Below are 22,434 nucleotides of genomic sequence, written 5' to 3' on the forward strand. Positions count from 1 at the left end.
CGCAGATTTGTGTCTGCCTGCCTGTTCCTTCAATTTAAAACAAAGATGTCTCACATTTTCTATCTTGTTCCACATTGATTTCTTCACTTTATGTTCCTGACTGTTGCACCTCATTGTGTTATGAATCTTTACGTCGTGAGGTCAATCAGACTACCTCATTAAATGATGCTTTATTGTACCATTAAAACAAACTCAGAGAGAAACACAAATGGTGAAATGTTTCCTTTGAAACACACAGATCCATCAAATACCTTCTCTTTTAGAGGATTTATCCGTTAATCCACAGAAACATTAAGAATCATTTAAGTCCTTCATCAAGCAAACACACCAACCGTTCTCAGGTTCCAGCAGATCTGCATCATCTTTTTACAGTATTAAACAATGAATGAGATGTGCGGGTGTGCATCGCTCCCTCTCAGACGATTGGATACGTATCTTAGAGACACAGTCCACAATCCCATACAACAACCATACAGATGCATTTATAACAATATGATACGCTGTCATTTGATTCAATATTGATTCGGCTCAGATTTTATTTTTAAATTAAAAAGGACACATTAATATTTCCCGACTGGTTAAATCCACATCCTGAGAGAAATGCACTGATTGAGTGTGTTTCCTGCTACGTGCACGTCATCCTGTTGAACACTAGTTAACAGGTTTGTGTTGCCAGCAGCAGATTTTATGACACTGCTTCCTGTTTTCATGACTGGTAATGCGATGTAAAGATGTCAGGCTGACATTTCTTAGAGGATTCCTTAAAGTAGGTGCCACGATTGATGAAGGCTCATCTCTGACTGCTGAGTTGGTTCATCCTGAGTTCACCTGTTAGCTTTTATCACCAACATGCACCAGGCAATCAACAGCAGTTTTCTATAAAACTGAGAGGCTAGACCACTGAAGTGAGTGAACCTATTCATGACTGAGTCGTATCTCTGACCCGTTCAGACCTGGCATTAGCGTGCGTCTTGGGTGATCCGATCACAAGTGGACAGCTCTGAGTACGTCTGTTCACACCCGGTGGCATCAGGACGTATTCACACCTGCCTTGTTTAGTTGGGTTGAATGGAACCCTGCAGCGTTCACCCTCTCGGTGCGGTTAGTTTGGGCAGCTGTGAACGCGGTGCAGCTCCAAAACAAGCAAACCGAGACCTCCTTGAAGGTTGTGGCCTCGGTTTGGTTCGGTACGGTTCGTTTGTGGTGAGAACGTGATCCCACCTCGATCCGGCCACACTGGAGAAAGTGTTGCCCCTCTTTAGATTAAACCAGCTCCGGTAGCGAGCGGCACTGTGCACGTCAACACCAGACAACATTACTACAGAAGAGCCAACGCTCGCCCTCGCTATTCACATCAGAACTAAACAGGTGTAACGTCAGGCTGTGTTGAAGACCACGAGCACACCTGATGGATCTAAGGAGATATTTTTGGCCGATGAGCATGTCACAGTTTAGGAGGGTTAAAGCACGCCTCCTCCTCCGTCCTCCGTACGTCTTGATATGCGTCTTTGGCGACTCCAGGGCTTCAACACATTGTTTTCCAGTCGCCTCATTTTCAAACTGGATCGTTGTCTTGCGTGAAAAACTGCTACGAGGTAAAACAAGGTGACCAGGACCGAGATCAAGGCACCGCCATCTTTGCTTCACAGCCGAAAGATGAGAGCGGGCGGGTGGATGTCAGCTCTGTGCAGAGCGCTGGAACAAAGACACCGTCAGACAAGCGCTCGCGTCTGCCTGTCTATCCGCATAAGGAGCGCAGTGAGACCAGGACACGTTCGCTAAAATCCGACTGTGGTCGGAGCGATCGGATCTCAATGTGTGCTGTTCCTAGAGCTGTCCACTTCATCAGATCACCCAGGACGCATGTATTAACGCCAGGTCTGAACATCGCCTTTCTTTCACTCGCTTCCAAAACAAATGCACGTGAAGCGCTAGTAAGATCTCCATCTTTACAACGTGAGGCGTAAAATGCAGAAATGGAAAATCCTGGAAAACACTCGCAGGTGAAAGTTCTTTGTGGTTGCTTTTAAACATTTCCACTGGACCTGGTCTCTGACCTGCAGTGAGGTAGTGTGTGTGTAGTTGTGTGTTGTGTGTCATAAAGTGAAAGAAGCCCGTTGACTTTCCAACTCAACGCTGACCAGACCTGACCCTCGCTCTGCCTCTGTTATTCCTCTGGCCTCGGACACATCAGGGGGAACGGGACCCTTTGTAGATCAATCTTTATTTCCTGCCCCACCTTCCTCCGCCCCCCCACCCCGGTCCAGCCCCAAAAAGACTTTGTAGTAGAGCAGAGGTGCTCTTTGACAAGGGGAGCTGAAAGGCCTGGACATGGAGAGGAGTGCTTGGCACTTCCTGCTCTTTGAACCTGCTGCTGCCTCAAAGCAGCGTGGACGGTCAGATGTGCGCGGGGGGTCTGAAGAGAACCTGGTCCACAAAGAGACTCCTCTTCACACAGAGCATATCCAACCTCTCTGACTCTGTCAACCCGGTCTATCGGGGGGTCTGATACAGCGCTAAAGGTTAGAGGAAACTGCTGTTTGCTTTCCAGACTACAACTGAATTTAATTATTATTTTATTTTTAAAAACAGGACATGAATTAGTTCTTTTTAACAGATAGTAGCGGTCAGGCATTACGATGATTTCACTCAGAGTACAAACTGAAACCACAGGACCGGCTAGGTGGAGACCTTTAGCACACACTGCCTGGTCAGATGTAGTTAGAACGGTGAAAGGAGCGGAGGGAGATCCCAGCGTGTCTGCAGAATAAACTACACTCCATGTCTACTGAAACGCATCAGTTTCAGCACGCTGGACTCTGGCAGCATTCTAATGCTCGAGCAAACATGAAACGCATTACTGCCCATGTGATAACAAACGCTGTTATTGAAACATACTGTATGTATGCTGCAGCAATCTGCTCTGTAAACCACTTTGTCCTGCAGACTTTAAACAACAACTGAAGTGTCCTCCTTATTTAACACACAGACATGTCATCATGTCCTGCAGCTTGTTGAACCAAACAAACATCCCTGGTGAGGAGAAGTGCACCGCTAATGTCAGTTTGCATGCTAGATAGCTGATTAGCTGCTCAGCTGCAGGATGGAAACCGTACCTGCAAATGTCACCTGTCACACAGAGCAACGTCTCCCCGGCACTCGTACCTCTAAAATGATCTCAAAGCATCACATTCAACTTAATAAAACGTCCTTTCTCTGCAGATATGAGGCCAGAAAACACGTTAGTAACAGAGGATAGGCCGGTCCAGTCTGTCGGTTGACTGTGACGGAGCTGATGGTGTAAAGCAGCGGTCAGCAACCTGCGTCTCTTCAGCTCCTCTCCAGCGGCTCCCTGGGGATTATTACAAACATTAGTGGAAATGAATAACTGTTTGTTTGTTTACATTTTCATTTTTATTTATCATTGTTGTAGGTCTATGGTAAAAAAAAAAAAATCTGAGATTTCAAGAACAAAGTTTAGTTGTCAGGTTTATGAGAAAAAAAGTCGTAGTGTTATAAATTAATAATTTTAACGTGTTATTTTCTTTTATTCTCGTAATATTCCGACTTTATTCTCGTAATATTGTGACTTTATTGTGTAAATCTCAGATGTGTTTTCCCTCAATGTGGCCCTTATACTCCGTAGTACATTGTCTCTTTGGCCCTCACTGCATTAGACTGATATACTATATACTTATACTATAAACTGTGTTACCTTCATCACAATGATCACATGTTTTGTGGCTCCAGACAGACTTTTTACCTAAAATGTCTGTATTGATAGTAAAGGTAAACCTGCTGTAGAGGGATCTGTTTCATGAGGACATGTCCCACTTCAGTTGTCTATTATTCAAAGAGTCCTGAACTGAGTGTTGGGATCTCCGTTCCGGGTCTGATTGAGTGGTGATTTGGTGATGGTAACAACACATTCAACATGACTACTTGCTCTGTGTCTCTGAAGGGATGTATGAGGCTCAAGCATGGCTCTTATTTATATAATATTTAATAGAACGATCACAACCACCGCCCCAATCTCCACACAACACCTGAGAGAGTCACGGCGTGTTTCTCCACTGTTCCGTTTGAGACCCATGGCATTTTAAAAGCAATTTGACCCCCGCCTGGCCCCGCCACTTAATCTCAGTGGGCTCGTCTGTAGCTGAAAATGTCCTCTCGGAGCCCCGGAGGCACGGCTCCGGACATTCGGGCTAGCTGCAATCACAGGCTGCTGGCTGGGGCAATTACAAAAACACCCTGGACCCAGGCTGAATTCTCATCTTATCTATCCAAATGTCAGCCTCTTTGCTTATTAGCTATCATCATGCTGCTGCCAATCACGGAGGAAGAGATGAGAGCTCTCCTCACGGCCACACCCCGACATGCCTACCTCCCACTGAGCCCGTCTCACATTATCTCTCCTCCGCATTTATCTTCTCCATTCAGCATCACGGCTTACTTACTCTCATTATCTTCATTCTGAAATCCTGAAATGTGATGCTGGGGACACTATTATTATTATTATTATTATCATTATTATTATTATTATTATCATTATTATTATTATTATTATTATTACTACTATTATTATCATTATTATTATTATTATTATCATCATTATCATTATCATCATTATCATTATCATTATTATTATTATTATTATTATTATTACTACTATTATTATTATCATTATTATTATTATCATTATCATTATTATTATCATTATTATTATTATTACTATTACCACTTCTACACTGACGCAGTGATGTTGGTTAAACCTCAGTGGTGGTCAGTTATCCAGGTTTGCTGTTCAATATTGGATCAAATATGAATTCAGTAGGCTTGAATCCGCTTATTGCATCTGAATCCTATATAATCGCAGTAATAAGCGTGTAAAAATCAGGACCTGAAGTTCTGTATTTGCTCAAAATTAGGGTTGATATACCGATATTGACCGTGATATTTAAAAATGAAATATTGTATCGTGAATAATCCGGCGCCTCTAAATAATTTTGTATATACAGTTCTGGTTACAGACTCTCTCCACCTCTCTGACAAAAAAATAAGAAATCAATCTGCTATCTGTGGCTCTCCGAGGCTGTAATAAGCCCGTCCAATCATTTCATTTGGCCCGACTTTCTGGAGCTCGATAGCAGCTAGTGCTAGCTAGGTTTCTCATGATTTCCCACCCTAGCTTTACCTAATCCAACCAAGATCCAGATCTAAAATGGAACCGGCTCTGAACGCGACCCAACTGTTACCTGACCTGACCCTTCAGCAGAACAGGAGTTTGTTTTTGGGGGATGGTCATTTCTGTAACAAACGCCTCCAGAGACACCATGTGAGAGAAGTGAAACAGAGATATCTGTACTTGGTGCTTGATGCAGTGCGGTTCTGTACAGTTCAGTGTAATCCTGTGGTCTGAACAGGATTGTGTGTGGAGCTCCAGCTGTAGTGTGTGAGAGGTGATGAACGGGGATTAACTTGTGACAACAGTCTGGTATGAATGGGTCAAATGTGACTGTTCAGCTTGTTCAGCGGAGCTTGTCGTGCACAGGTTTCCTGTATGACAGCGGTATTATAGGATGACTATTGTATCATAATGCCCTTTGCACTCTACAATAGGAAGCAGGGTTTCAGCTCTGAGGCTATGATTGTGTTCCACCACTGATCTCTATACATCCAACACCGGTCCACCGTTACATCCAAGTCCGCTGGTACAACCAAGTGTGGTGGTGTGTGTTGGATGTTGGATGTCTCAGATAATGATTGTTCCTCCCTCCTCTCACAGGGAGGTGGTACATCCGCGAGGGCTGGCTGAAGGTGGTTCCTCCTAAAGGTGCAGACGCTACGCCCAAGATGTTCTTCCTGTTCTCTGACATGCTGCTGCAGGCCAAGCGCTGCAGCCCGCTGCAGTTCAACAGTAAAGACAAGTTCACCGGCCAGCACGCCTTCCCGCTGCAGGACTGCACCGTGGAGAAGGTGTTCGGACACACCAGGAGCCGCGGAGGCCTGCTCAGCGTGAGTAGACCAGCTGGGTTTGTGCATGTCACTCAAAACAGGTCACTGTGACAGGAAGTGAGAACAGTTCATTTCAGACCCTGGATCCGTACTACTGTTTATGCACACAATGCACATGCTAACAACATCTCCTATATGGACCTTTCACCTTGCCACAGTCAGGTCACCACACCAGATTCATGTGATGGAGGATCACTGAGCTGTTTTCCAGTAGTTGACTCAGGATTCGTGGTGTTCCTGTGTAAGCGTAGGAAGATCTGTGAAAGTTGTTCCTAGTGTTTGTTGGGCAGCAGGTGGGGAGACATCTGCTCATTGATTTGAATACACACATAAGTGAGTCCTTAGCAGAGGCATTATTTAATTTCCACTTCTGATGCATGTTGCTATGATTTGTCTTACTTATGGCCTTGACGGTTGCTGTTGTTTAATCTGCCAAACAGAAGTTCCCCTGAATGAAAACGTCATTTAGTTCTGCTTGTCAGAGAAGAGCCGGCGTTCCCTCGCCTCTCCTCCTCCTCCTCCTCCTCCTCTAATCACTTCTTCACCCCCTCGTTGAAGTAGCCCCCGAACAAAGTTGAACTTTTAATGCGTCTCTCCGTCTCCCGGTCTGATCCGTCTCCCAGGTCTCAGTACAGCTGCCGGCTGACAAATTGTGTCTAAATGATGTAGCTGCTGTCATGAAACATTCAAAGGGACGAGTCGCGCGTCATTGAGTGAGTAACGGAAGCGTTTATGCAGCAGAGTGTTTAGTGCCAATGCTGCACGGTATCAATATTCATTTCAGCAGAAAGAGCTCTTTATGTTGTGCTGCTAATGTGCTTCCCTGTGATGCACAGCGGCGGTGGAGAGGTTTGATTACTCTGCTGTCTGCTCACACTGCTGTCTGTCCATTACTGCACCACCAGTATACAGTAGGGAGGAGATGATGATCAGCCACCTAATAAAACCACACCGAAAATTACACTGTTATTATTCAACAGCAGTGAGATCTAACTAGAAGCAGGAGATGTTTCTATAGTGTTTAGCTGTTGGTCAGAGTCATTTCAAAAGGGCTGTACTTAATGATTACATCCATTATCAATTAACCAAAAACCATTTAGTCTGTGAAACATGTCCATCACAAGTTCTAACAGCCGAAGGTGACGTCGTGTACAGAAACCTAAAAATATTCACTTTACAGCCGAGACGCTTTGAGGAGATGAAAGCCGGGAATATTTACCACATTTTATTTGACAACTGTAATAATGAATTGATCAAAATCGTTGCCAATTAATTATCAGCCTATCAACCAAACACTACTTGTTTCAGCTCTGATTTTAAAACATATATGTTGTGACACTAAATAAAGTAATAAGACAAAACAGATAATGAAAACAATCTGTTGTTACAGCCATAAATTGTTTCTTATACCTTAAGAATTAAAAGAAAAATCACCTAAAATGTACCTAACCAGGTAATATCTCTTTTTATTAACTTCTCAATTAACACATTTTTCTAAATTAATTATTGATTAATTAAATTAAAGGGGAGGCACTACAGGCAAAAAAATTTAATTGTTCATGCACTGGTGAATTTAGAGATTTTGAGTTTCAGTGTAAAAATAAAACATTTGTCTGTAGATTTCTCCTAAATTCACCAAAAGTCTGCATTAGTTAATGACTCATTTTCTTATTTAAACATTTCATAAAACCTGTAAAAGCATTGTGTTAATGTGAGTATTCCTCTGGGGAGGTTTCATGGTGATATTATATTATATTATATTAGTTAAACTTAGTGACTTTTATAATCCGTCTCTTTAAAGGCTGTTTTCTCTCCTCCTCTTTATTCTGAAGGTTTCTACAGGAGGCTGTGTTCATTTATCATTCATAACCTGATTTATACAACATTTTATTTTTATAAAAACATGAAAATAGATTTTTTATGGCTGCAGTATTTGTGATACAGAGAGATATCTAAAAGCCCCTCTGTAAAACCTTTGACTCTAATACGACAACAAAATCAAACAAGACATTTTGAACCTGAATTTATCCAGAGTTCAGATTTCTGTTCTGGAGATGTAATAATATTTAATAATGAATTTAATAATTTATATTATTCAAAACAAGGTTACAAAATGCTTTCCAATAAAAGCATGATATAACAATAATGTATGATAAAAGTAATGTATGCAAATTAGCATATATAAGATGATGCCTCATTTGCATATTTAAACGTCAAATTTAAAGACATTTGTGATATAGTTTTCTTAATGTAAGTAATCAACTGGGGAATTGTGATATATCTATATTGTGATATACTACCCTTTAATCAAAGAATGCTGTCTAAACGGAAAAATAATAAAAAATAAAATTTGGGCTGCAACTAACAATTATTTTTTATCATCGATTTAATACGTCTGTTATTTTTACAATTAATAATAATAATAATGGTTTGGTTTCCAGAGCTCAAGGTGACGTCTTCAAATGTTTATGTTGTGGTTGATAATTGTTTTAGATATTTAGTTTACTAGCATGCAATGCATGTTTGACTGATAAATTACTTTTTTCATTTTCTACTAAAATCTACAACTAACGGTTTAAACCTCTAAATAAAATGTAGTTTAACATCTGAGCAGACGTTTAATGACGGTTCTTGATACTTGACAGTATTGGGATTTGATCCGCAGTCCTAGAAATGATCAGTGATAGCTTGTAGCTGGTTTAGCTGCCTGATAATCAGCCACTGGGATCCACCAGCGTTCGGCAGTGTGCAGAGAGAAAAAGAGGTATTTTGGGAGCCGGTGACGCGTCGTCATGACCGGGCCGCTGTGACTTCATTTGTTGAAGGCAGTGTGAATTAAAAGCATCCTTCAAGGGACTAATGAAAAGGCTGCAGATGGGGAGATTAGTCCGAGCTGTATTATTGTGTGTGTGTGTGTGTGTGTGTGTGTGTGTGTGTGTGTGTGTGTGTGTGTGTGTGTGTGTGTGTGTGTGTGTGTGTGTGTGTGTGTGTGTGTGTGTGTGTGTGTGTGTGTGTGTGTGTGTGGTGACGGCTGCCTGCTGTAACAGAATCTCTCAGTTGCTGGATCAGATTAGGCTGCAGATCCATCTCTTCCGGCCCTCCAGTAAATACATCTTCCTCAAGCCTGTCGCCGCTCTCTCCGCCAGCCCCCGCCGCACGTTATCTAATGGCAGAAATGGCATTTCATTAGCCTCTTATCCCGCCGAGGCCCAAAATGCATACTCAATAGCATTACACGTAATTTCTCATAAGGACACATTATTGATCCCGGGCCCCTACCTGAGCTCAAGGAAAAGGGCTGTCAGCACTCCAGGGCCCTCCTCATCCAGGGCCATGAAGAATTAAAGCCAAATTAAATTTGACAGCTGTAAATGCCATGGCAATCTATATGCAAAGTTTAGAGAGAAAAAATAGCTTTTATTAAAATTTCCGGTGTGTTTTTTTTTTTCTTGGTCACACATGTTTGTAGAGAGAGCTGGCTTTTTATTTGTGGCTTCGCCCCACGTTCATCTCCTGTCTTCTCCTCTCCCTCCATCTGTCGACCTTCCTTATATTCTCTCCGTCTGCAGTCTAATATCCCCTCGCTGCTTGAATATTTTCCCACATCCCTGACAGATTCTCTTTGATGTATAAATAATCAAGCTAAATTATGCTGGGCGATGAGGCTCCGTGCTCTGCCGTTCTTATTATACAAAGTAATTTCTACCTAAGAGGGTCAGATTTCCTGACAAATCCCTAATTACCGCAATAGAAGTGGAATCTATTTGTGCATAAATCAACCGCCGTCCCCCAAGCGGCGAGCGCCTAATATCACGCGGCACTCAGTTTGGCCCCTACTCACTGAACTCTGTAATTAGATAATACTTTTGATGATGGTAACATGTGAAATCTTAATCTATTTAAAGTATAATGAGAGACACTCCCTCTCCCCCTCCCTCTGTGTAAAAACATCATTATGTTTGATGAGCTCCTCCGTACCCGTTGTACCGTTCTGTCCAAATACACATGAAATAATCCATATGTCACTTCTCAACAAGCTTCCTGCGTGGAGGCTGCAGGTAAATGTGAGAGGTCATTTAATATGGTGGGGGCCTAATTCTGATCCCCTGTAATAGCTTCTCTCTGGTGTGATCACGCTGCTCTAAAAGCCCCTTTTTGTTTGGGCTCGGACGAGCGCTTTAGGATTGTTTGACGAGTCCAATCTGAGGCTGGCTTTAGAGAGAGTTGATAATTACTGTTGACTCAAAGGAAGCCCTGAGAGGAGTCCTGAGGACGCGTCCGTCTGTAGTGGTCCCTGTAAATGTGACACATTCTGCTACTTTACTAGACTTTTCTTTCCCGTCAGATTTCAGCGTTGAGCGCCGGTGAAGAGCAGCGGCAGGTTTTGCTGTGAGAGGAGCTGGCTTAGAGAGAGAAGAGGTTTTAGCTTGCTTTGTTCTGCCCTCTACTGCTTTTATAATATCACTGCAGTCTGCTGTAGAGAGAGGCCTTCTTTTAAAACACAGACAAAAGCTGATCAATCTACAGGTTCTTTTATGGTTGCCATGCCGCTTGGAAAAAACCTACAAGGATGTAATGCATCTTTCAAATCATGGTGAAGAAAAACTGTGGTTTGCTCTGGCAAAGTTCAGATCCATCGATGAGATCCACAGACTGAGTGAAATGGACATATTTTGGATTAATTCTCAAAACACCAGTTGAACTCAGTTATTTGTCACGTCTGGCTGATGAAAAATGAAAAAAAAGAGGCTGAAATATGTCAGAAAAAATTCCAAAGTATGTCTGAAATATGGCCCAATAAACGTCCAAAAAAGGGCCGATATATGTCTGAAAAATGTCTGCAAAATATCTGGAAAAAATTGCGAAAAAGTTAGCAGGAAACGTTATGGTATGGTGGTAACGTTATGGTATGGAGGTAACGTTATGGTATGAAGGTAACGTTATGGTATGGTGGTAACGTTATGGTATGGAGGTAACGTTATGGTATGGTGGTAACGTTATGGTATGGTGGTAACGTTATGGTATGGAGGTAACGTTATGGTATGGAGGTAACGTTATGGTATGGTGGTAACGTTATGGTATGGAGGTAACGTTATGGTATGGAGGTAACGTTATGGTATGGTGGTAACGTTATGGTATGGAGGTAACGTTATGGTATGAAGGTAACGTTATGGTATGGAGGTAACGTTATGGTATGGAGGTAACGTTATGGTATGGTGGTAACGTTATGGTATGGAGGTAACGTTATGGTATGGAGGTAACGTTATGGTATGGTGGTAACGTTATGGTATGGAGGTAACGTTATGGTATGGAGGTAACGTTATGGTATGGTGGTAACGTTATGGTATGGAGGTAACGTTATGGTATGGTGGTAACGTTATGGTATGGTGGTAACGTTATGGTATGGAGGTAACGTTATGGTATGGAGGTAACGTTATGGTATGGTGGTAACGTTATGGTATGGAGGTAACGTTATGGTATGGAGGTAACGTTATGGTATGGTGGTAACGTTATGGTATGGAGGTAACGTTATGGTATGGAGGTAACGTTATGGTATGGAGGTAACGTTATGGTATGGAGGTAACGTTATGGTATGGAGGTAACGTTATGGTATGGTGGTAACGTTATGGTATGGAGGTAACGTTATGGTATGGTGGTAACGTTATGGTATGGTGGTAACGTTATGGTATGGAGGTAACGTTATGGTATGGAGGTAACGTTATGGTATGGTGGTAACGTTATGGTATGGAGGTAACGTTATGGTATGGAGGTAACGTTATGGTATGGTGGTAACGTTATGGTATGGAGGTAACGTTATGGTATGGAGGTAACGTTATGGTATGGAGGTAACGTTATGGTATGGAGGTAACGTTATGGTATGGAGGTAACGTTATGGTATGGTGGTAACGTTATGGTATGGAGGTAACGTTATGGTATGGAGGTAACGTTATGGTATGGTGGTAACGTTATGGTATGGAGGTAACGTTATGGTATGGTGGTAACGTTATGGTATGGTGGTAACGTTATGGTATGGAGGTAACGTTATGGTATGGAGGTAACGTTATGGTATGGTGGTAACGTTATGGTATGGAGGTAACGTTATGGTATGGAGGTAACGTTATGGTATGGTGGTAACGTTATGGTATGGAGGTAACGTTATGGTATGGAGGTAACGTTATGGTATGGTGGTAACGTTATGGTATGGAGGTAACGTTATGGTATGGAGGTAACGTTATGGTATGGAGGTAACGTTATGGTATGGAGGTAACGTTATGGTATGGTGGTAACGTTATGGTATGGAGGTAACGTTATGGTATGGAGGTAACGTTATGGTATGGTGGTAACGTTATGGTATGGAGGTAACGTTATGGTATGGAGGTAACGTTATGGTATGGTGGTAACGTTATGGTATGGAGGTAACGTTATGGTATGGTGGTAACGTTATGGTATGGTGGTAACGTTATGGTATGGAGGTAACGTTATGGTATGGAGGTAACGTTATGGTATGGTGGTAACGTTATGGTATGGAGGTAACGTTATGGTATGGAGGTAACGTTATGGTATGGAGGTAACGTTATGGTATGGAGGTAACGTTATGGTATGGTGGTAACGTTATGGTATGGAGGTAACGTTATGGTATGGAGGTAACGTTATGGTATGGTGGTAACGTTATGGTATGGAGGTAACGTTATGGTATGGAGGTAACGTTATGGTATGGTGGTAACGTTATGGTATGGAGGTAACGTTATGGTATGGTGGTAACGTTATGGTATGGTGGTAACGTTATGGTATGGAGGTAACGTTATGGTATGGAGGTAACGTTATGGTATGGTGGTAACGTTATGGTATGGAGGTAACGTTATGGTATGGAGGTAACGTTATGGTATGGTGGTAACGTTATGGTATGGTGGTAACGTTATGGTATGGAGGTAACGTTATGGTATGGAGGTAACGTTATGGTATGGTGGTAACGTTATGGTATGGAGGTAACGTTATGGTATGGAGGTAACGTTATGGTATGGTGGTAACGTTATGGTATGGAGGTAACGTTATGGTATGAAGGTAACGTTATGGTATGGAGGTAACGTTATGGTATGGAGGTAACGTTATGGTATGGAGGTAACGTTATGGTATGGTGGTAACGTTATGGTATGGAGGTAACGTTATGGTATGGTGGTAACGTTATGGTATGGAGGTAACGTTATGGTATGGAGGTAACGTTATGGTATGGAGGTAACGTTATGGTATGGAGGTAACGTTATGGTATGGAGGTAACGTTATGGTATGGAGGTAACGTTATGGTATGGCGGTAACGTTATGGTATGGAGGTAACGTTATGGTATGGAGGTAACGTTATGGTATGGAGGTAACGTTATGGTATGGAGGTAACGTTATGGTATGGAGGTAACGTTATGGTATGGCGGTAACGTTATGGTATGGCGGTAACGTTATGGTATGGAGGTAACGTTATGGTATGGAGGTAACGTTATGGTATGGAGGTAACGTTATGGTATGGAGGTAACGTTATGGTATGGAGGTAACGTTATGGTATGGAGGTAACGTTATGGTATGGCGGTAACGTTATGGTATGGAGGTAACGTTATGGTATGGAGGTAACGTTATGGTATGGAGGTAACGTTATGGTATGGAGGTAACGTTATGGTATGGAGGTAACGTTATGGTATGGTGGTAACGTTATGGAGGTAACGTTATGGTATGGAGGTAACGTTATGGTATGGAGGTAACGTTATGGTATGGAGGTAACGTTATGGAGGTAACGTTATGGTATGGAGGTAACGTTATGGTATGGAGGTAACGTTATGGTATGGAGGTAACGTTATGGTATGGCGGTAACGTTATGGTATGAAGGTAACGTTATGGTATGGAGGTAACGTTATGGTATGGAGGTAACGTTATGGTATGGAGGTAACGTTATGGTATGGAGGTAACGTTATGGTATGGAGGTAACGTTATGGTATGGAGGTAACGTTATGGTATGGCGGTAACGTTATGGTATGGCGGTAACGTTATGGTATGGAGGTAACGTTATGGTATGGAGGTAACGTTATGGTATGGAGGTAACGTTATGGTATGGAGGTAACGTTATGGTATGGAGGTAACGTTATGGTATGGTGGTAACGTTATGGAGGTAACGTTATGGTATGGAGGTAACGTTATGGTATGGAGGTAACGTTATGGAATGGAGGTAACGTTATGGAGGTAACGTTATGGTATGGAGGTAACGTTATGGTATGGAGGTAACGTTATGGTATGGAGGTAACGTTATGGTATGGAGGTAACGTTATGGTATGGAGGTAACGTTATGGTATGGAGGTAACGTTATGGTATGGAGGTAACGTTATGGTATGGAGGTAACGTTATGGTATGGAGGTAACGTTATGGTATGGAGGTAACGTTATGGTATGGTGGTAACGTTACGGTACGGAGGTAACGTTATGGTACGGAGGTAACGTTATGGTATGGAGGAAACGTTATGGTATGGAGGTAACGTTATGGTATGGAGGTAACGTTATGGTATGGCGGTAACGTTACGGTATGGAGGTAACGTTATGGTATGGTGGTAACGTTACGGTACGGAGGTAACGTTATGGTACGGAGGTAACGTTATGGTATGGAGGAAACGTTATGGTATGGAGGTAACGTTATGGTATGGAGGTAACGTTATGGTATGGCGGTAATGTGGCGGTGGAGCCGGCCGTCGCTCTCGTCTCCGTGGTCAAATGGGCCGACGCTACGACTGTAGAGCACCCAGATACTGACATGTCTGTTCTCTGGATTGAAACGGCCCCGATGGAGCTGACCATGGATGGATGAAGAGAACGGAGCTGACAGGAGAGCTAGAGACCACCTTGGAGAAGTTAGAGGAAGTCACACTCTGACTTTGAGGATTTCTTGAGTCACTTTTCTAGATGTTAGCACGGACTTACAGAAATATTGTTTTTTACTTTAAAGGTGCAATGTGTAAGATGTGGCCAGAATATTAGTTTAAAACATTCAAATATAATAACGAACATTATCAGCTGCATGTGAAGACGTCTGTGTATTGTGTTGCAGAGATATGTAGTGAAATGAGCATGCTAACCAGCTTGTAATACCACTGGATCCTCTGAGAGGTGATAGTGAGTCACTGAAGCGTCCAGTCTGCTCTCAGTCCAACATGAGAGGATGAAGAAGTAGAGCCGCCCTCAGGGCTTCTCAATCATCAATCGATATGTTTGGAGTAAAGTATTCAGTTTTGTTTGTGTACCTATAGGTTGTGAATTGTGATGGACATTTTATTATCAGTCCTTGAAAGGTCCTGGAAGAGTTTTGAAATGTTCTATCAGACATCTTAACTACTCTTCTCCTCCTGCTCCTCTTCTTCCTCCTCCTCCTCCAGTTGACCTTCCCCAAAGCCAAACTCCTGCTGATGTCCAGCAACCAGGAGGATCTCAATGACTGGTACCAAAGCCTGAGCTCAGCTATCCGGTATGTACCTGCTGTATGAGCACCCTGACTGACATGATGCATATACTCCTCAGCCTAACCCTCACCCTCAGCTCAACCGAAATCTAACTGCAACCTGAACCTTAAAGGGCTAGTCCGGCTGTTTTGAAGTGGGGTTGTATGAGGTACAGCTAAAGCTGCATGCTAACTTCTAAAAAAGGCCAAAATATGTCAGAAAAAAGTCAGAAAAAAGACCAAAGTATGTCTGAAATATGGCCCAATAAACGTCCAAAAAAGGCAGAAAAATATCTGAAAAAAATTGCGAAAAAGTTAGCAGGAAGCGTTATGGTATGGAGGTAACGTTATGGTATGGAGGTAACGTTATGGTATGGAAGTAACGTTATGGTATGGAGGTAACATTATGGTATGGAGGTAACGTTATGGTATGGAGGTAACGTTATGGTATGAAGGTAACGTTATGGTATGGTGGTAACGTTATGGTATGAAGGTAACGTTATGGTATGGAGGTAACGTTATGGTATGGAGGTAACGTTATGGTATGGAGGTAACGTTATGGTATGGAGGTAACGTTATGGTATGGAGGTAACGTTATGGTATGGAGGTAACGTTATGGTATGGAGGTAACGTTATGGTATGGAGGTAACGTTATGGTATGGAGGTAACGTTATGGTATGGAGGTACCGTTATGGTATGGTGGTAACGTTATGGTATGGAGGTAACGTTATGGTGTGATGGTAACGTTATGGTATGGAGGTAACGTTATGGTATGGAGGTAACGTTATGGTATGGTGGTAACGTTATGGTGTGATGGTAACGTTATGGTATGGTGGTAACGTTATGGTATGGAGGTAACGTTATGGTATGGAGGTACCGTTATGGTATGGAGGTAACGTTATGGTATGGAGGTAACGTTATGGTATGGAGGTAACGTTATGGTATGGAGGTAACGTTATGGTATGGTGGTAACGTTATGGTATGGAGGTAACGTTATGGTGTGATGGTAACGTTATGGTATGGAGGTAACGTTATGGTATGGAGGTAACGTTATGGTATGGTGGTAACGTTATGGTGTGATGGTAACGTTATGGTATGGTGGTAACGTTATGGTATGGAGGTAACGTTATGGTATGAAGGTAACGTTATGGTATGAAGGTAACGTTATGGTATGGAGGTACCGTTATGGTATGGAGGTAACGTTATGGTATGGAGGTAACGTTATGGTATGGTGGTAACGTTATGGTATGGAGGTAACGTTATGGTGTGATGGTAACGTTATGGTATGGAGGTAACGTTATGGTATGGAGGTAACGTTATGGTATGGTGGTAACGTTATGGTGTGATGGTAACGTTATGGTATGGTGGTAACGTTATGGTATGGAGGTAACGTTATGGTATGAAGGTAACGTTATGGTATGGAGGTAACGTTATGGTATGGAGGTACCGTTATGGTATGGAGGTAACGTTATGGTATGGAGGTAACGTTATGGTATGGAGGTAACGTTATGGTATGAAGGTAACGTTATGGTATGGAGGTAACGTTATGGTATGGAGGTAACGTTATGGTATGGAGGTAACGTTATGGTATGGAGGTAACGTTATGGTATGGAGGTAACGTTATGGTATGGAGGTAACGTTATGGTATGGAGGTAACGTTATGGTATGGAGGTAACGTTATGGTATGGAGGTAACGTTATGGTATGGAGGTAACGTTATGGTATGGTGGTAACGTTATGGTATGGAGGTAACGTTATGGTATGGAGGTAACGTTATGGTATGGAGGTAACGTTATGGTATGGAGGTAACGTTATGGTATGGAGGTAACGTTATGGTATGGAGGTAACGTTATGGTATGGTGGTAACGTTATGGTATGGAGGTAACGTTATGGTATGGAGGTAACGTTATGGTATGGAGGTAACGTTATGGTATGGAGGTAACGTTATGGTATGGAGGTAACATTATGGTATGGTGGTAACGTTATGGTATGGAGGTAACGTTATGGTATGGAGGTAACGAGGTAACGTTATGGTATGGAGGTAACGTTATGGTATGGAGGTAACGTTATGGTATGGAGGTAACGTTATGGTATGGTGGTAACGTTATGGTATGGAGGTAACGTTATGGTATGGAGGTAACGTTATGGTATGGAGGTAACGTTATGGTATGGTGGTAACGTTATGGTATGGAGGTAACGTTATGGTATGGAGGTAACGTTATGGTATGGAGGTAACGTTATGGTATGGTGGTAACGTTATGGTATGGAGGTAACGTTATGGTATGGAGGTAACGTTATGGTATGGAGGTAACGTTATGGTATGGAGGTAACGTTATGGTATGGTGGTAACGTTATGGTATGGAGGTAACGTTATGGTATGGAGGTAACGTTATGGTATGGTGGTAACGTTATGGTATGGAGGTAACGTTATGGTATGGAGGTAACGTTATGGTATGGTGGTAACGTTATGGTATGGAGGTAACGTTATGGTATGGCGGTAACGTTATGGTATGGCGGTAACGTTATGGTATGGCGGTAACGTTATGGTATGGAGGTAACGTTATGGTATGGAGGTAACGTTATGGTATGGAGGTAACGTTATGGTATGGAGGTAACGTTATGGTATGGAGGTAACGTTATGGTATGGAGGTAACGTTATGGTATGGAGGTAACGTTATGGTATGGAGGTAACGTTATGGTATGGAGGTAACGTTATGGTATGGAGGTAACGTTATGGTATGGAGGTAACGTTATGGTATGGTGGTAACGTTATGGTATGGAGGTAACGTTATGGTATGGAGGTAACGTTATGGTATGGCGGTAACGTTATGGTATGGAGGAAACGTTATGGTATGGAGGAAACGTTATGGTATGGAGGTAACGTTATGGTATGGAGGTAACGTTATGGTATGGTGGTAACGTTATGGTATGGAGGTAACGTTATGGTATGGAGGTAACGTTATGGTATGGAGGTAACGTTATGGTATGGAGGTAACGTTATGGTATGGAGGTAACGTTATGGTATGGTGGTAACGTTATGGTATGGAGGTAACGTTATGGTATGGAGGTAACGTTATGGTATGGAGGTAACGTTATGGTATGGCGGTAACGTTATGGTATGGAGGTAACGTTATGGTATGCTGGTAACGTTATGGTATGGCGGTAAAGTTATGGTATGGAGGTAACGTTATGGTATGGCGGTAACGTTATGGTATGGAGGTAACGTTATGGTATGGAGGTAACGTTATGGTATGGAGGTAACGTTATGGTATGGAGGTAACGTTATGGTATGGCGGTAAAGTTATGGTATGGAGGTAACGTTATGGTATGGCGGTAACGTTGCGGTGGAGCCGGCCGTCGCTCTCGTCTCCGTGGTCAAGTATTTGTGGATTGAGAGAATGAAACTACAGCGTGTGTTCATGGTATTATTGGATATGTTGTCTGTTATCTGATGAGGAGCGTGTAGCTCAGCAGTCCTCCTGGTATGAACAGATAGTGGTCTCAGTGTGCAGAGAGTGTTGGTTCTAACTCTCAGCGGGTAAAGAAGGAGTCTCAGTTAAAGTTTGACACGGCTGATACTGAACCTCCAGCCGGTCTGTCTCCTCATTGATCAGCCAGACCTCAGTAACTCCTCTCCCAGCCCGCCTGGCCCCGCCTGGCCCCGCATGGCCCCGCCTGGCCCCGCCTGGCCCCGGCCCCCCGGAGGAGGGTCTGGGTCAGTCCCTCTATGTGGAGGGGGGACTGAAGGCCGGCTACGCTGAAGGCCCCCGACCCCGGCGTGCCCGGCCAGGCTAATTAGTTTATCACTTTGTCAGAGAGGAGAGAGAGATGGGGGGGGGGAGGCTGTCAAAGAGCTCAGACCACCCAGCAGATGTGTGTGTGTGTGTGTGTGTGTGTTGGGGGGTAGGGGGGGGGGGAGGAGGAGGCTGCAGGCCGACGCCTCTAAACTCCAGGGAGTGTAATTAGCTGTGTTGGAGGACTGAGGAGAGGACAGGCTGAGAGGACCAGGGGTCAGCAGCACTCACACCACCGGGGAGGAGAGCAGGGCTGGAGGGGGGGAGCTAAATTATTGATTTAACAAAGACTACACACACACACCCACACACACACACACACACACACACACACCGCCTGGACTGACACGTCTGGATCTATCCAACGTTGCTCTCAATGATTATAAAATATGTATTGTTTTCTGTGGTGGAGGCAGATCAGATGCTTCCAGGCAAAATACACACTTCACACACGCACAGACACACACACACACACACGCACACACACACACACACACACACACTCATCTTCACAGCTAACTTCGGTCTGTGGCTTCAGAAACAACTTAAAGAAAGTTTTTACTCTGTAACTCTTGATTGTAGTTTCTTTTTCTTTTTGTTAAAAATCTTATATTGATACCTACACACACACACACACACACACACACACACACACACACACACACACACACACACACACACGCACACACGCACACACACAGTCGTAGCCGAGGGACTTAATTAGTGTGTAGATCAATGCTTGGTGACAGTAGGTGAGCGGTGAGGTGAGCTGAGGGCTGATGACCACCAGGGACGTGATGAAGGCTAAAGACAGTTTACCTCTTCCTCACCTTTAATCTGCAGAACTCTGACCCATTTTTAATTTAAATTCAATATTTTATTTTTTTATTAACTTATTTATTTAATTTATTATTATTATTCTTTTTATTTTATTCTATTTTTTAATTTTTTTTATTTTATTTCAATATTATGTTCTTATTGTTTGTTTTTAAGCTCAACTACTTAAAAATTGGTTTATAAACTATTATAGATACGAACTGTAAATTGCATATATGAAAACAACCTCAAAAAAAAAGGGGGGAAAATAAAGTATAAAAAAAAAATTATAATAAATTCAATATGAATTTATTATTTTTATTGTTTTACAAAATACTGCGGTCCATAATAAAGCCATTATATTCTATTGTTTGTAAGGTCCTGGTGAAAACGTGTCCTCAGGTCAGATGTTGTTAAATCCAACATACAGTAACGCAGCTTTAATGATTCAGCACATTGTTATGAAAAATACTTATGTTTGAAGAGTTTTGATTCATACGATGCACTATACTATATATTATACTATATATGCTGTATATACTACATATACTGTATATACTATATAAACTGTATATAGTATATATACTGTATATACTGTATGTAGTGGATCATGGCACCGAATCAGTTTATTTAAAGGTCATTTTCCATATTGTGATGTAGTCTCTACTGATATTGGAAAATGTTCTGAATCGGTGCTGTTTGTAACTTTTCAAAATTAAACTTTTGTTTTTATTTTTTTCAGTATAATATCTAATAACACACATGTTTAACTATTCAAAATGTGTAATGATCAATTTAATTTATTTTTTATAAGGTTGTTCTAACTGGATGGTTCATAAAGTAACAGGACTGAGTTTTTAGCAGCATTAGCAATGAAATGTAGCCCACATGACATCAATGCTAAAAGCATGAGAACACTTTCCTTTAGGTAAAGGGACATTACGTTGAGACTGACATCTCAGTCGTACTTACAAATATGATCAAAGAGAGAGAGAGAGAAGCTGCTTCAGGTCTCTCAGATGATGCTACGTCCTGTTGATCATGTGACTTGTGTTTGTTGGATCCATCCACCTCTCTGACTTCCCTTTTGCTCTTTAAACTACGCCACCACGTCACCTCTCCCTGAGCGTTTACCGCTGCCGTGGATGGGTTTACATTTTAGTTAATGGAACGCCTTGTGCGTCTCATACCGGCGCTGAAGGGTGCCTAGTGTGGCTTCACGTGTAATCGTAGTGCCAGAGGTTGCCCACTGGTTAGAGGTCAACAGCGTGTCCATCGCAGTACACAGTGTGTCCACCAGAGAGCACTGACAGCTTTATTTTGACTGTAAAGTCATGAAGGTGTTTTTATCAGAGGCTGATCTCTCTGTTCAATTGTTTAATTGTCCAGAAGAAGCTGATAAACTGATAACAGGGTGTGTGTGTGCGTGTGCGTGTGTGTGTGTGTGTGTGTGTGTTGTTGTCTCCACAGGAAGCTGCAGTCTAAGCAGACGGTAGTCCATCACAGAGATGACGAGTTGAGCCGGAGACCCCTCCGCTCAGCCACCGCCGACGACCACAACACGCCGAGCAGCGGCAGGAAGAGGAACATGGTGAGTTACACACACACACACACACACACACACACACACAGTGATCCCCTCAAACTCAGTCATCACATCCAGGTCCATAGAGGAGGAAAACACACACAGTAATGACATGATGATGTCTGAGTGATGTGTGTCTCATTTGCTTTTCCACAACTTCCTTGAATAACTTACAAATTCATAAAATGTGACTAAATAACTTCTTTTAAAAAACTAAAAAAAACGTCTGCAGGCACTAATACTTTGATGCTCGTCACAGAAGCCAGTTTCCATCTAGAGTGAAAGGTGTCCTCTGCCCCCCCTCTCTGCAGGTGAGCCCTGAGACCGGTGAGCAGCATCAGAAGCCTCCGGCTGAGTGGGAGGGCGGCGCCCCCAAGAGGATGAAGCAGTCTGACGCTCCAGAGCAGAGGTGGGATCATTGTTATAGTAGATTTATTAGTCTATAGCAGCCAGATATTAGTCTCCTTTAGGGATGCTCATTTAGAAACACAACCGATAACCGACCCTCGTTAACCCATTATTAACCGTTAACCCACAAGATTAGTGCCTCATATGCAGCTGCAGTGTACGAGCACAACAGACAACTGAGTCTCCAGTTCACCGTCCGGGAGCGTTAACTTAGCAGCTACGATGCTGCGTGTAGTGTCGCGGACATGCAGCCGCTTTCCCAGTAAAAGTCTCCACCAAACATTGAGTTCAGTTTAGCAGGTTGTCAGCTGTGTGTCTGCCCGGGGTAACTTTAGCGAGTGTCCAACAAACC

The 22,434-nt window shown here is 42.7% G+C and overlaps 1 protein-coding gene across 2 annotated transcripts in view; it reads left to right on the plus strand.

Annotated features, from left to right (window-relative positions):
• Window positions 1-22,434, plus strand: part of arhgef39 (Rho guanine nucleotide exchange factor (GEF) 39) — a 50,673-nt gene that overhangs the window by 26,353 nt on the left and 1,886 nt on the right. For both annotated transcript variants that reach the window (XM_074625616.1, XM_074625617.1), the window contains exons 7-10: window positions 5,789-6,018; window positions 15,419-15,507; window positions 21,560-21,680; window positions 21,986-22,083. In XM_074625616.1, coding sequence (XP_074481717.1) covers window positions 5,789-6,018; window positions 15,419-15,507; window positions 21,560-21,680; window positions 21,986-22,083 — 538 coding nt within the window. The remainder of the gene's footprint in view (window positions 1-5,788; window positions 6,019-15,418; window positions 15,508-21,559; window positions 21,681-21,985; window positions 22,084-22,434) is intronic.

Source organism: Sebastes fasciatus, chromosome 23 (assembly GCF_043250625.1).
Source record: "Sebastes fasciatus isolate fSebFas1 chromosome 23, fSebFas1.pri, whole genome shotgun sequence".
NCBI classification, from domain to species: Eukaryota; Metazoa; Chordata; class Actinopteri; order Perciformes; family Sebastidae; genus Sebastes; species Sebastes fasciatus.